This window comes from Leptonotus elevatus, chromosome 1 (genome assembly GCF_054856555.1).
Source record: "Leptonotus elevatus isolate MCC_2025b chromosome 1, RoL_Lele_1.0, whole genome shotgun sequence".
NCBI lineage: Eukaryota > Metazoa > Chordata > Actinopteri > Syngnathiformes > Syngnathidae > Leptonotus > Leptonotus elevatus.
Window position 1 is genome coordinate 33,697,929 of NC_141239.1, and position 13,992 is coordinate 33,711,920.

The following is a 13,992-nucleotide window of genomic DNA, read 5'->3' on the forward strand; positions in this document are numbered from 1 at the left end:
GCATGACTTCACTAGTTAACTCATGATTAATCACAAATTTATATCTGTTCTAAATGTACAATAAAAAATTCTAGGTTTTCACACTTGTTAACAAAACTGGAGAGAAAAAAATTTACCAATAGAAATAGTTCAAATGAATTTTTGACGTTTATAGCCGTCAATGGCAGTGAATGAGTTAATGTTCAAATGTGCTCTCCTTTCCTCTGTTCAAAAGCAAGCACATTTTCATCTCTCTTTGACCTGATGACGTCATCCAACAAAGGTGAAGGAAAGGTGTAATAAAGGTTCGGAGATTTGACTTTCCGAAGAGGCTTATAAATAGCGGCCCTGCAAAATCCAAGCTTTACAAAATCACAGTGTGAGACCAGGGGAATTTGTATGATTACCTTACAACCAAAAATAAAAGAAATTAAGAAAATAAGAGAGGCATCCTTCAGTTCAATGTTGTATTGTATTGGCATACTTTTGATCAACAAAAGTTACCTTTATCAATCCATGAAAATTCAATCACAGAGTCCAGTCGCACCAACGTGAAATATAATCGACAGAAGTTTGTGAACGTAACTGTGATTTCACAAAGTGAACACCAGGTGGCCCCAAGGCCCTTATATTGATGGTTACTGACAGACAGTATAAATAAAATGCTTAAAAGAATGTTAAGAAGACTGTTATAGCGATTCTTCACCTTGGTTAGTGCATATTGATCAATCTTAAATATTTCATTTTATGACTCGTGAACATAATCCACTTATAATAATTTCCATAATTTCCTACTTCTACTAAATCAGGCTAAAATTTTCATGTGGGACCTCAGAAGATGTTGCTGGTCGTGTTAGCTAGCACTTAGCATTTCAAATTCAGATGGCAAAGCAGGCTGTATACATGTTACCTTGAAAAGGGAAATATAAAATCAAACAGGCTATAACAATCCTGTACTATCGCCAGACATGACAGGTAGCTTTGGGGGGGTGATTCAATAGTGGCAACAAAGTATCTGTAGCTGAACAGCTGAGTAATCAAACGCACCTTCTCTAGAAACATAACTTTAAGGTAGATGGAAGACAATGGAGAGTTATACTGTGGTTGGTTTGAATGTAATTTTAGGCTTGTGGTGGTGAACAACATTTAAAACTCATTCACTGCCATTGATTAACTATTTCTATTAGTTTAACTTGTTTTTCTTCTTCACTTTTGTTAACAAGAGTATGAAAACCTAGAAGAATATTATTGTACATTTAGAACACATATAAAATTTGTGATTAATCGTGAGTTAACTATTGAATTTAAAAAAATTATAAAAAAAAATCGCCTGACGCCCCTAATTTTTTATAATTTAACCGCCTGATGCCCTTAATTTTTAATAATCTTTTCTTCTTCTTTTTTTAAATAAAAGAAAAGAAAATATTATTTTTAAAAAATGTCTAGGTTTTCATACTCTTGTTAACAAAAGTGGAAAAAAAATGTGAAACGAAGAGAAATAGTTCAAATGAATTGTTGACGTCAATAGCCATCAATGGCAGTGAATGAGTTAATTTCTTTATCAGGGAAAAATTCTAGAATCCAACAATTTCTTGAAGAAAATAATAAATGTGGCAAATTCTAGGTTTTCATACTCTTGTTAACAAAAGAGGGAAAAAATGTGAAACTAATAGAAATAGTTCAAATTAATTTTTGACATCTATCGCCGTTAATGGCAGTGAATGAGTTAAAAGCTTTCTAAATATTTTGTGGCCACAATTGAAAAATGTTTGCTAAGTAGTATAGGGCTTTGTGTAATACTGGTGCAGAGGAGTATAAAATGTTTAGTTGTCCCTGTGGTGAACACATACACAAAGAGGAAGACCAGCTCCCCCTGGTGACAAAAAAAGGTGTGACGTTAACAGTTTGGGAATTTTCTTCTTGACCCCAATTGAAAACCTACAGACAATATAGGTCATATACGCACGCAAGCACACATGCACACACATTCTCACAGATTAAACAACTGTAGATGACTGATACGTTTGCGAGGTCCTGTTTCTTCGTCTGCAGCATAGAACCGTCACTGTGATGATGACAATGAGGACGATGACCAGGATAAAAAGTCCACCAACCAACGCTCCGAGACTCAGCTCTAGAGGGGAAATGAAGGTTGCAAGTTAGGCAGAGAGACTGACTTGCGAAGAAGCATGTAGCGTACCTTGGAAGACGTTCGTCTGTCCAGGAGTACACTGCTGGATGCTCCAAGCTCCTTGCTGGTACTGTTTGTCTCTTGAAGGGATGAAAGCTACCACCATGAAGCAGTAACTCTGACCAGCATCCAACCCAGACACTTCTCCTCGATTGGTGTTAAATATGATGTCTCGCTATAATGCAAAATTTGACTATATTAATGGGGTGTTAGAAAGAATCAATTCGCCAATATATTGCGATATTACAGCGCGCAATTCTCGAATCGATTCGATATCCGGCCGAATCTATTTTTACACAATTTTTTATGGAAATATTCAACAAAACGTCTTACTTGGGGTTAGGATTCACACATTAAGCATGGAAGAATGTTATTTTAATGGAACATTAAGCCTTAATATTTTTATTTCAGTGCTGTTCAGACATGAAACAGACTGCAACTGTTTGTTAAATGCACTGGCTCAGTTATAAGCCTGAATTTTCAGATAAATACATTTTCATACAAATCTTACAGTGTACATATACAAGTTTACTGATTAGTATTTTCTAAATTTGAGTTTAAAAAAATAAATCGCAATAATCAATTTATAGATTCGTATTGGGATTAATCGGTATCGAATCGAATAGTGACCTATGAATCGTGATATGAATCGAATCGCCAGGCACTAGGCAATTCACACCCCTAATATATATATATATATATATAGCAATATGTAGCAATATTGCTATCAGGATATGTAACCCAGTATTCATTCTCCGGGGGGGGGGGGGGGGGAATAGATGAAAAAGATTATTTCACTTCAATATTTTCTTTCATTTCATTTCCATTCAAAGTCATAGCTGTTTAATGCTACTACCTTTCCAGTGTTTCCAGACTTGTAATAGCTGATCTTGTACTGGAGGTCATTCTTGAGAATGTCTCTGATGGTGAGCTGCTTTCCGTATTTATGAAAACTGGTTAGCGGGTCTTTGATGGTCACGCTCACTTTGCCCTCTTCCACAACCTCCACAGTGAAATCCGGTGCACTAATCTCACCTGAGCAGGGGAGAAATAACAAAAAATAGCTGTCTCTCTTGCCTCGACAGTGGGGGTGCACCAACATTACGAGTTATGATTATGGCCAGAGCCAGCTGGAAAAAGTGTGTTTTTGTTCCTGTAGTTCATTTGAACTGCTATAAAGGAGATAATAAAACCATGATATCAAGAGTTCGATCTCCTTGCACGATTCATCAAATCACAGTTTTAAGGGGAAGTCAACTTTAATCATTTCTTGACAATATATGTGACCTCGCTAGTCTTAACATGACCATTTTATTTATATTACATTTGTGGTATATGAGTTATGAAGCAAAATCCAGCCGTTTTCATCTCAGGGAGCGGCCATTTTGCCACTTGCTGTCGACTGAAGATGACATCACAAATGCTCAGGGCTCAGGCAACAACCAATCACAGCTCAGCTTCAGAAAACAGGTGCGCTTTGATTGGTTGTTGCCTGAGGGACAAACATTTGTGACGCTAGCGAATATTTTGACGTCAGGGTTTATCCGAGGTACGCTAAACGCTCGCCTACAGTTTTGATGGTCATTCGTGTCGCAAAGGAAGCTTTGAACATGTTCAAAAATTTGCTTTTAGCCACAACTGGCAGGGTTTTATTTTGTGGACCTGGATTTGTGCATGTCCCCAATGTCCGTGTGTAATACTTACTCTGTCCATATGGGTTGAAGGGTGGTGAATTAGTGTGAGGTAGTAAGTCCACCTCGTAGTCACTGCGATCAGAAGGTTCTGTTTGGATGTCAGCACTAAATGTCCTGTTGAGTAGAAAAGCAGGAAGTCGTCGGACCATTTTGCACTGTGATTTCCACCGGCCCATGTGTGTCTCTGCTGTTATGTTCTTCAACTTTTTGTGTGGAGGAATGTTTCGATTGTATGAACGTGTATTATTTTTTATTAAAAGCTGAAGAAAGTATGCAATATATTGTGGAAGGTCAGGCTCCGCTCTCATGTTGCCAACATAAAAGACATAAAAGCTTAATAAAGCGCATAGTTTAGGTTTGTTGTGGATCATCCCTCGTTATCTTGCCAGAGCCCTCGGCTAATTGCCCATTTCCCATAATGCACAGCCACATTCATCTTCTTTTCAAAGGCCCACCAGGGAGATCGGCCAAATAAAAAGCCACACAATATTATTTGCGTTGTCAAGTCGTGAGTGAGTCTTAAAACCTTAAAACAAACAAAACACATAAAAAGAAAGGCTGAATGATGCATGCTGTTTATAAGTTTGGTTGACAAGGTCGGCGACATACCTGTGAGGGTGTTCAAATTCAATGGACAGATCACACTCGGTCTCTGCTATCCTGATGCAGTTGACACTTTCCCTCGAGCTGACGTCATCCCTGATAGTCACAGGACATCAATTTACGGTCATACGCATATGTCCCTCTTTCATCTTAACAGATATTTTTACACATGCTATTAAAAACGACACTGACATGGAAGTCATGTCATCAATATTCTGCATTTCAGAGCCATAAAAAGAAACGTTGGAAAGGTAGAGGGAGTCTTGCATTGATGTTTCTGTATTTGGCAATTTGTAACTAATGGTTGTGTTTCTATAGTCAGGAACCCGGCTGCTGCCAGCGGGATCGAGCGGATTCGCCTCCGATGGGCACTAGGGGTTGATATTCGGATTCACGGCATGCCAGTGGGTTAATTCTGTGGGTGCTGTCCCCCCCTAGCTGGGCGTGGGTGGGTCTGCCCCTCTGTTGGCTGCTGGGTGGCGGCTGCGTCTTGGCCATTCCCTGGGTCTCTTGGGGGGTGCTGCGTTGCGGGGCTCTCCCTGGTGTCTGGGGCGGCGCCGCTCCGGCGCACTCCGTCGCTCTGGGCCCGGCGACGCGGTTCGGGGCCTGTGGGCCGCCGGGGTGCCCCATGGTTCCCTCTCCCCTCCCCCTTCCTCCCCCTTGCTGCCTCTCCCTCCTCGCCTCTCCCCGCCCGTCCTCCGCCTCCCTGTCCCTTCTCCCTCGTCACCCTTCCTCCTCCTCTCCTCCTCTCTCTGCGGCCCTGCCGCTGCCCCCTGCCCTTCTTGTCGTTTCCTTCCCCCCTCCCCTCCCTCTCCCCGGTACGCCTTCCTTCCCCTCCCCTGGGCCGGGGGCTCCATCCATGGCCCGGGTCTCGGTGCTCCGGGGGCCGGCGGGGGTGGCTGGGGTTTGGTGTTGTGCCCGCCCCGCTCCGGTGGGCGTCCTGGCGCCTCGGGCGGGCCACAGTATCCGGGGGGCGAGCCCTATCGCCCCGCCGGACGGGTCCCATATGCCCGCCGGGGTCCCGGTGGGGTGGGTGGGGGCTTGGTGGGCGGGTGCGCCTCCTGCCCCCGCCCGCTGGTCGCTCCTCTTAACTCACTACACTAGGTTTGCACAATACACTTTTATAGACATATAGGGCACATAACACACTTTGGGGGGTGGGGTAGGGTGGAAACACCGTCTTCACCCTACAACTCCCCTCCAATTTTAACGCACCACACAACTGGGGGGGGGGGAGGTGCCATTGGTTGGGGACCGCGGTATAGAGCAGTGCTGCGGTCCCCTGTCCGTGTCCCCACCGCTTCCCCCCCTATTTATTTTTTTTAATGCACCACATACACTCAGTGACATGCTTGGGAGGCGGGTGGATCGGAGCGTGGGAATATCATTTCCCTCGGCTCCGGTTCACCTGCTCCTAATTTTAATGCACCACACACACACACATGTCTGGGGGCTTGGGGACCTGGGGGCGGCTGGGGCTGGGTTGGGGTGGATGGCGAGGGTGGATGGGGGTCGTGGGGGGAGCGGGGGCTGTGGACCGGTGGGGTGACTGGCGGGCCTGCAGTGCCCCGTCCTGCTGCGTTGGGTTGGGGGCGCGGGCCGTGTTGGGGTGGGGGGCGTTCCTGCTCCTGGGTTTGCTCTCCGGCCGGTGGCCCTGGCGGGGCCCGGGGGTCGTCCTTTGGCGCTGCCGCGGCCTGGGGGGCCCTGAGGTGTTGCGCTTGCTCTGTCCTGGCAGGGGTCGACGGCTCCCCTCTTTGGTGGAGATTTTCTCGCATGCCAGATCCACCACACCAGCATCTATCGAAACTCAGACACAATCATTGAATCGGTGGAGGCTGGTGTCTGTGGATCTCACTCGGCTTCGTCTGTCCTTCCTTCCTTTCCTCAGTCTCTTTTTCGGTCTCTTGAGGTCTCCCTGATTTTTTCTTTTTTGTGGATTTGTTGGAATTTAGATGTTTCTGGGGTTGGGGAAGATTTCTGGTGGGTGGCCCGGTGGGTGGTGTCTGGTCGGTGCTGGATTTCACTTTCCTTTGTTTTCTTTGGTCCCCTCGTGTCTCCTAACGGCGGTGTTCGGTTTAGGTGAACGGTATGGGATTTTTTTCTAATAGGTTTTTGGTGAGCTAACAAATAAATACACGCACGCACGCACATACACATACTCACCCACATACAAAATAATTATATATATATATATATATATATATATATATATATATTTTTTTTTTTTAAAGAGCAATGATGATGACATTACCGAATGAACAATACTGAGCTGTTTAAAAAAAAAAAGGAAAGGTAGAGGGAGTCGATTCGGGGGTGATATGGTTCATATTTGAAAATCACTTCTCCCTCTCTGTGTTGTCGAAGGCAATCAACGTTTGTTAACTCATTCGCTGCCATTGACGGCTATAGACGTAACAAATTCATTTGAACATTTTTTTCCATTTTTGTTAACAAGAGTATGAAAACCTAAAAAAAATATTTTTGGTACATTTAGAACAGATGTAAAATTTGTGATTAATCGTGAGTTAACTAGTGAAGGCATGCGATTAATTACGATTACAAATTTTAATCGCCTGATACCCCTAATTTACGGGGAAAAAAATAATATTTTTTTTTAAAGAAAATATGTATTTTTTTAAATCGTAATTAATCACATGACTTCACTAGTTAACTCACGATTAATCCCAATTTTTATATCTGTTCTAATACAATAACAAAAAATCTAGGTTTTCAATCTCTTGTTAACAAAAGTGGGGACAATGTTTTACTAATAAAAATAGTTAAAATGAATTTTTGACATCTATAGCCTTCAATGGCAGTGAATGAGCTAATACATATTTTATGTCATACACAAATGTCGGTGCTGACATCATCCATTCCTACATTTTTCTAAGACCTAGGTCGGTTTTGAACACAAGTGACTCTAGCCACTTTTCCACTAGACGTAAACTGTAAAACGCTTTGCAGAGTTAGACGCTAGACTTGCGCTGGGCACAAAACATATACTATAACCCTAATCCTTGCGAAAAAGGCCATTATTATGCAATGACATAAAAACATGGTCAAGTAATCCATTCCAGAAGTGCGCCGGCGTATGTGCTGACTCACCAAGAGTACCAGACGGTGAACGTGTGGTTCGATGGTGGTGCCGTCCACATGAGAAGAGTTTTGAAATCCAGAGATACCCAATGGACATTATCTGCTTTGGGCACATGTTCATCTATGACAAGACAAACACAATATTATATACACGCATAGGCCAAATGTTGTTGGCACATTCCCACGAAAGAAAGCTATTTAAAACACACACACAATGGCCACTGAACTGACAAGATCACAAATGAACTATACACGTGCATTCATATAATATTTTTTTTATCAAAGGTAGAAAACATTGATTTCTTATCAAGGTTTGTCCAAGGTCGCAAATGTTCGCCAAACATACGGCACACGCTCACGACCAGTTTTCATGCTTTTTCTTGTCACAAAAGAAATTTTGAACCTGATAAGCAATGTACATTTGCTACTTTCACAAACAGCCACAAGCGGTCACCCCAGCCAGGCTTTATAAAAGTCCGTCTAAGGTTGGATGTCGCAAATAAGTATTTAGTAAAAAATAATAATAATACGATACTTGCACGGAATGCCTGTTTTCAGTTGTCCTTTTTACTGTATCTCTCTCTCTAAATAAATAAATAAATAAATTAATTAATTAATTAATTAATTTAAAAAAAATACAAAGTTGTTGTTTTTAATTAACTCATTATCTGCCATTAACGGCTATAGACGTCAAAAATTAATTTGAACAATTTTTATTAGTAAAACATTTTTCCCATTTTTCAAGAGTTTAAAAACCTAGATTTTTTTTGTGTTAGAACAGATATAAAAATTGGGATTAATCGTGAGTTAACTAGTGAAGTCATGCGATTAATTAGGATTTACGATTTTTTTTAATAAAGATTATTAAAATGTTTCCATAAATTAGGAGCATCAGGCAATTAAAATTTGTAATCATAATTAATCGCATGACTTCACTAGTTAACTCACGATTAATCACAAATTTTACATCTGTTCTAAATGTACACAAAATATTTTTTTCTAGATTTTCATACTCTTGTTAGCAAAAATGGAAAAAAATGTTAAGTAAAAATAGTTCAAATGAATTTTTGACGTCTATAGCCGTCGATGGCAGTGAATGAGTTAAGAAAGAAAATTATAAAGAATAATCCAAAGCTGATTCATAGACATGGTTAGAGATGTCATTACACTTTCTAGTAGAATAGTAATGACATCATGCCATATGACAACATGTACACTGACGAGACCACGTGTCGATAGAATCGGAAGAAAATCGGAGTAGGCTACCATTGGTCGGGAAAAACCCCAAAGGAAGTTATAAAACTACAGTTATGTGACCGTAAATCATAGGCGGGTTGTGGGCCTCTTGGCCTATTTTCTCATCATGCAGGCTAGTATGAGTGCGATGAGAAGGATCCTGTTTGGTAATGTTTACAGATGATGTCAAGTGAGGAAATAGGGTGAAATGAAGTCAGTTAGCATTCATGCACGATGACGCAACAATGAGAAACAAAAACGTCAATTCCCAACCTTTTTTGTGTTGCGACACAACATATATCCGAATGAGTTTCATGTGGGTGGCTGGCCAACTGCATTGTCACTATACTATTTGACCATCGCCATGTAATAAATAGTGGGACATAAATAGAGACACATCTTTGATGTCACTCTGCAGTTCCTTCAAATGTACTCCTGTGTTTTCCGACGCTTGTAGGATGGACTCACTAATCCCACGTCTTTCTTTGACATTAGTCACCCATGTTTCGCAATTGTTTTAAAAATATTTAGACATATCAGTTGTCATAATACACTGGAGCCTCATCATGAAAACATCCAACCTTCTAACTTCCTTGGAACATCCACTGCTTCATCCTACTCACGCATTCCCGTCAACGGGCTGTAATTGAAGTCATGCTTTGGGAAGGGAGCAAAGCGGATGTGAAGCAAAGGTAAATCTCTTACATGGCGACAAATCACACAGCACATTCTCTGCTTTTTGTCTACAGAGCGATTCACTCACATTCCATTATGGTTTTAAGAGTAAAATGATATTTGCCCAAAAATATCTTTACAATGGCTTATTTATTTGACCATTTATGACTCAAACATCTGAAAACCTTAGCTGTTCTTGGGGGAAAACAAATTTTGGGATCGGTGTGTGTTCTAATTTGCCACATTTATTATTTTCTTCAGGAAATTGTTGGATTCTATAATTTTTCCTTCATAAGGAAATTAACTCATTCACTGCCATTAACGGCTATAGACGTCAAAAATTAATTTGAACTATTTCTATTAGTTTCACATTTTTTCCACTTTTGTTAACAAGAGTATGAAAACATTAAAAAATATACATTTAGAATAGATATCAAATTTGTGATTAATCGTGAGTTAACTATTGAAGTCATGCAATTAATTACAATTAAAAAATTTAATTGTCTGACGTCCCTAATTTTTAATAATCTTTTCTTTCTTTTTTATCTGGGGCATCAGGCGATTAACATTTTTAATTTTAATTAATCACATGACAACTAGTTAACTCAATTTTAATCACACATTTTAAAAAATATTATACATTTAGAACTGATACAAAATTTGTGATTAATCATGAGTTAATTACGAAAAAATTTAATCGCCTGACTCCCCTAATTTTTAATAGTCTTTTTTATTTAAGTAATTGTAATTATTTGTATTTTATTTTTTAATAATCTTCTTCTTTTTTTTAAGAAAAGATTATTAAAATTTAGGGGCGTCAGGGGATTAAATGTTTTAATCATAATTAATCGCATGACTACACTAGTTAACACATTTTATATCTGTTCTAAATGTACAATACATTTGTTTCTAGGTTTTCATACTCTTGTTAACAAAAGTGGGGAAAAAATGTGAAACTAATAGAAATAGTTCAAATGAATTTTTGACGTTATAGCCGTCAATGGCAGTGAATGAGTTAATAAAGAAAATATATTGAATTAATTCCACAGGATAGACTATTGCCATCACGTATGGAAGAGAGGGTTTCAAGAGTGGGGGTGTACATTAGTGCAGCAACATTAGTGATAAATTTAGCAAGCAACTAACGGGATGAAGCAAGGTGCTATAAAAATCATTATAATGATGTAACTACCAGTGGCATGTAAACAGATTAGATCCTTAATTAAACGGATAAATCTTTGGTTCGGCATGCTTGCAAGGTAGCATCATTATGTGCAAAATTTCGCTACCTTGACATGTGATAAAAAGCATGAGATCTTCTGTACATAACTATTTGCTGGTGTGTTGAGGAATGCTAAAATAAATAAATAAATAAATACTGTTTGGAATATTCCACAAGTGAATTGGCTAATTGGAAACAGGTGAGTCATGAATTGATTGTGTATAAAAGGACCAACCCTGAAAGGTTTAGGTTTAGTATTATTATATTTACTTACTATTTATGCCATTTCAACTTCCAATTTAGCATAGTAAATGTAATAATTGAATACTTATATAAGTATATTAATATTTTGAATGAATTTGTAGTTTTTTGGCAGTTGTGGCAGCCAATGTGAAGCACTTTGTCCCCCTGTTCACATTCTTGATTTTTTTTTTCTTGAAGTCTTGTTCTAAGCTCTGGATTCTGTCTGTGGTCTGATGAGTCACAAATTTTGTATATACGTCTGGAATTGTTAGGGAAAACCAGCTTTAGCAAATATTCATCTAACTACGTGTGAATGTATTCCAGCTGGGCAGTGAGAACTATTGACCTTGGCTCGTGACAGTATAGCCACATTTTCTATATAGTATTTATGTTTCAAAAAACAAAAACAGATGTGCCCTCCTCCATACTCCTCAGGTAATGCGGTTATTTTGTATATGCCCAAAGAAAGTGCTGCACATCTCCCAGGGGAGGCACGCATCACAGACTGTTGCCCTGTACCATGAGGTTTCATTTTATGAACAGCTCGTTTTAATGGTCTCACAACATTTTAGAGTGAAAGCAAACACCTGCTTCAATGACATTATTGACACTGGGCAAACACTGTACATTCATAAGGTTGCATCCTTATTTCTGAGGAAGCAAGAGCGACTCGGTCACCAACAAAAGTAACTAAATAAAAGTGGGTCAAGTTCAACATAACTACCAAACTAAAGTTGTTTATCTATCTCCTCAAAGTGTGAGCATTTACTATATAATCTCATCAACACAAATCTGCATTTTTGCTCACTTGTGCTATACAGATTATAGAAAGGAATGTGAATTGGAAGCACATGAGTCAGAGCATGTGTGTAAAAATGCCCAAATGGTCTCAGCAGTTAAACAACATGAAGTTTTCCGAAGTGCGCGGGTTTTACCTGCAACGATGATAATCCAAGCAGACATGTAGACTCCGAGATAAAGAAAGTTTCGCAGTGAGGCCATGTTACGACACGTAAATGTCCTAATTTCTCCTTCAAGGCGTGATGTTGTTGAACATGGAAAAAAGTAGCGATCTTCCCTCTTGCGTTTAAGCGTCTTCCAGAGTGTGGGATCAGAATTTGGGGGAACTGTGGGGGTCTGATCAGGGTTCCGCCCCTCTGTTTCACTGACTGATCCCTCCCACATGCCTGCTTGCTGATGGAACCTTCCCATAAAACTTATTTTAGCAAAACACGCACACCCTTCTTACGGTACACTTGGACTCATCCTTATCTTGCATCTCTGAAACTCAAGAACCGACATGTAAAACTCGCATTCAGTCTGACCACAACCATGTCTTTGTGGAAAGTGTGTAATCTGTGAATGTTGCCATGGCAGCAAATTGGCATTGTTCCAAATGGTCCGGTTCACATTCTGCTGAACAAACCTTTTGGATTATTTATCTTAATCTTCACGTGACTGCTAACACACGTGCCACGACTCGGACTCATGTAAAAGTGTGTTGGAAAATAGATTTGAAGAGCAAACGTGTGTGTCATGTTCTTTTGGACAAAACAAAGTGTTCTGACTGCGAGTTTTATGAGGTAAAAAGTTGACAAGCTGTTTTCAATCGCAGTTTGAAAGTGTGAGTGGTTACGCATGGCACTGTCTCATCTAATGTCAGAGTTTCGATCATTTTAAAATTCTTCCAAAAAGAACTTGATTCAAATTAAATGTTAATTTCAATTAAATGTGTCAGTTCATTGCAGAATGAGGAATGAGTTTGTTTGGAGTGCTCAGGATATGTTGGGGTAATGCTGACTAATCTGTCTGACTTCATTTACATGACTGAAACATAATTGGCAGGTTTGGATTTGTTTATTTATTATTTATTGAGCCCATTTTATAAAATATAAGCATTGTAGTTAATTACTGTGGATGTGAAAGGGAAAGTCAACCCAAAAAGTTTTAATCGTTACCTGAGCCCTGAGCAACTGTGATGTCATTTTCAGTCAACAGAAAGTTGGCAAAATGGCCACCCACTGAAATATATATATATATTTTTTAAGGTGGATTTTGCTTCTTTATTCATAATCCACAAAAATAATATTAAACAAAATACCGGGATTAGGCCAGTGGGACTGCGAGGAACATATTATTGTAAAGACAATTTTGGAGTTGACTTCAACCTTTAACTGTAATATGATGTGTACTCAATTTTGTACATGCTACACTGCTGTAAGACAAGCTGATTAATATTGTGTTTTATTAACTCATTCACTGCCATTGACGGCTATAGACGTAAAAAAATCATTTGAACTATTTCTATTAGTTTCACATTTTTTTCCACTTTTGTTAACAAGAGTATGAAAACCTAGAAAAAAATGTATTGTACATTTAGAACAGGTATACAATTTGTGATTAATCTTGAGTTAACTAGTTGTCATGTGATTAATTACAATTAAAAATTGTAATTGCCTGATGCCCTTAATTTAAAAAAAGAAAAGATTAAATATAAAAAAAAAAAATTGGGACATCAGACTATTAATTTTTTTATTGTAATTAATCGCATGACTTCAATAGTTAACTCACGATTAATCACAAATTGTTCATCTGTTTTAAGCGTACAATATTTGTTTTCATGTTTTCATACTCTTGTTAACAAAAGTGGAAAAAAAATGTGAAACTGATAGAAATAGTTCAAATGAATTTTTGACGTCTATGGTCGTCAATGGCAGTGAATGAGTTAATTGAATGATACACTCCGTTTTCAAGTAGTATGTTTATAATTTGGCACACTAGTCAATAGGTTCTGTTAAATTCACTGTCCAGTTACACGCTGTACTGATGCTATGGTGTCACAAAAATGACTTGTTGTTTTGGAAGTCTGGGTCTCGTTACACAATACAAAAAATACAAACAGTGCCCAAACGTGGTTGAGATATTATGCATACATTGTATGCCAGTATTGTGATATGATGTCAGGCTCACATTGATTAGATTTGTCCATGTGCCATACATCTGTGTTGGCATATACCCAATTTATATTTGATCTTTATCCATGTCTGAAC

At 39.1% G+C, this 13,992-nt stretch overlaps 1 protein-coding gene across 1 annotated transcript; it reads right to left on the reverse strand.

Moving 5' to 3' along the window:
• Positions 1–432: 432 nt before the first annotated feature.
• LOC147181792 (tissue factor-like) lies at positions 433–12,085 on the reverse strand. Its single transcript, XM_086094027.1, has 7 exons — positions 11,878–12,085; positions 7,576–7,687; positions 4,474–4,563; positions 3,875–3,978; positions 3,027–3,205; positions 2,180–2,345; positions 433–2,113 (listed from the first exon to the last, which is right to left on the reverse strand). The coding sequence occupies exons 1-7, from the start codon at positions 11,942–11,944 to the stop codon at positions 1,977–1,979; spliced, it is 855 nt and encodes a 284-aa protein (XP_085950153.1). The 5' UTR covers positions 11,945–12,085; the 3' UTR covers positions 433–1,976.
• Positions 12,086–13,992: the final 1,907 nt, after the last annotated feature.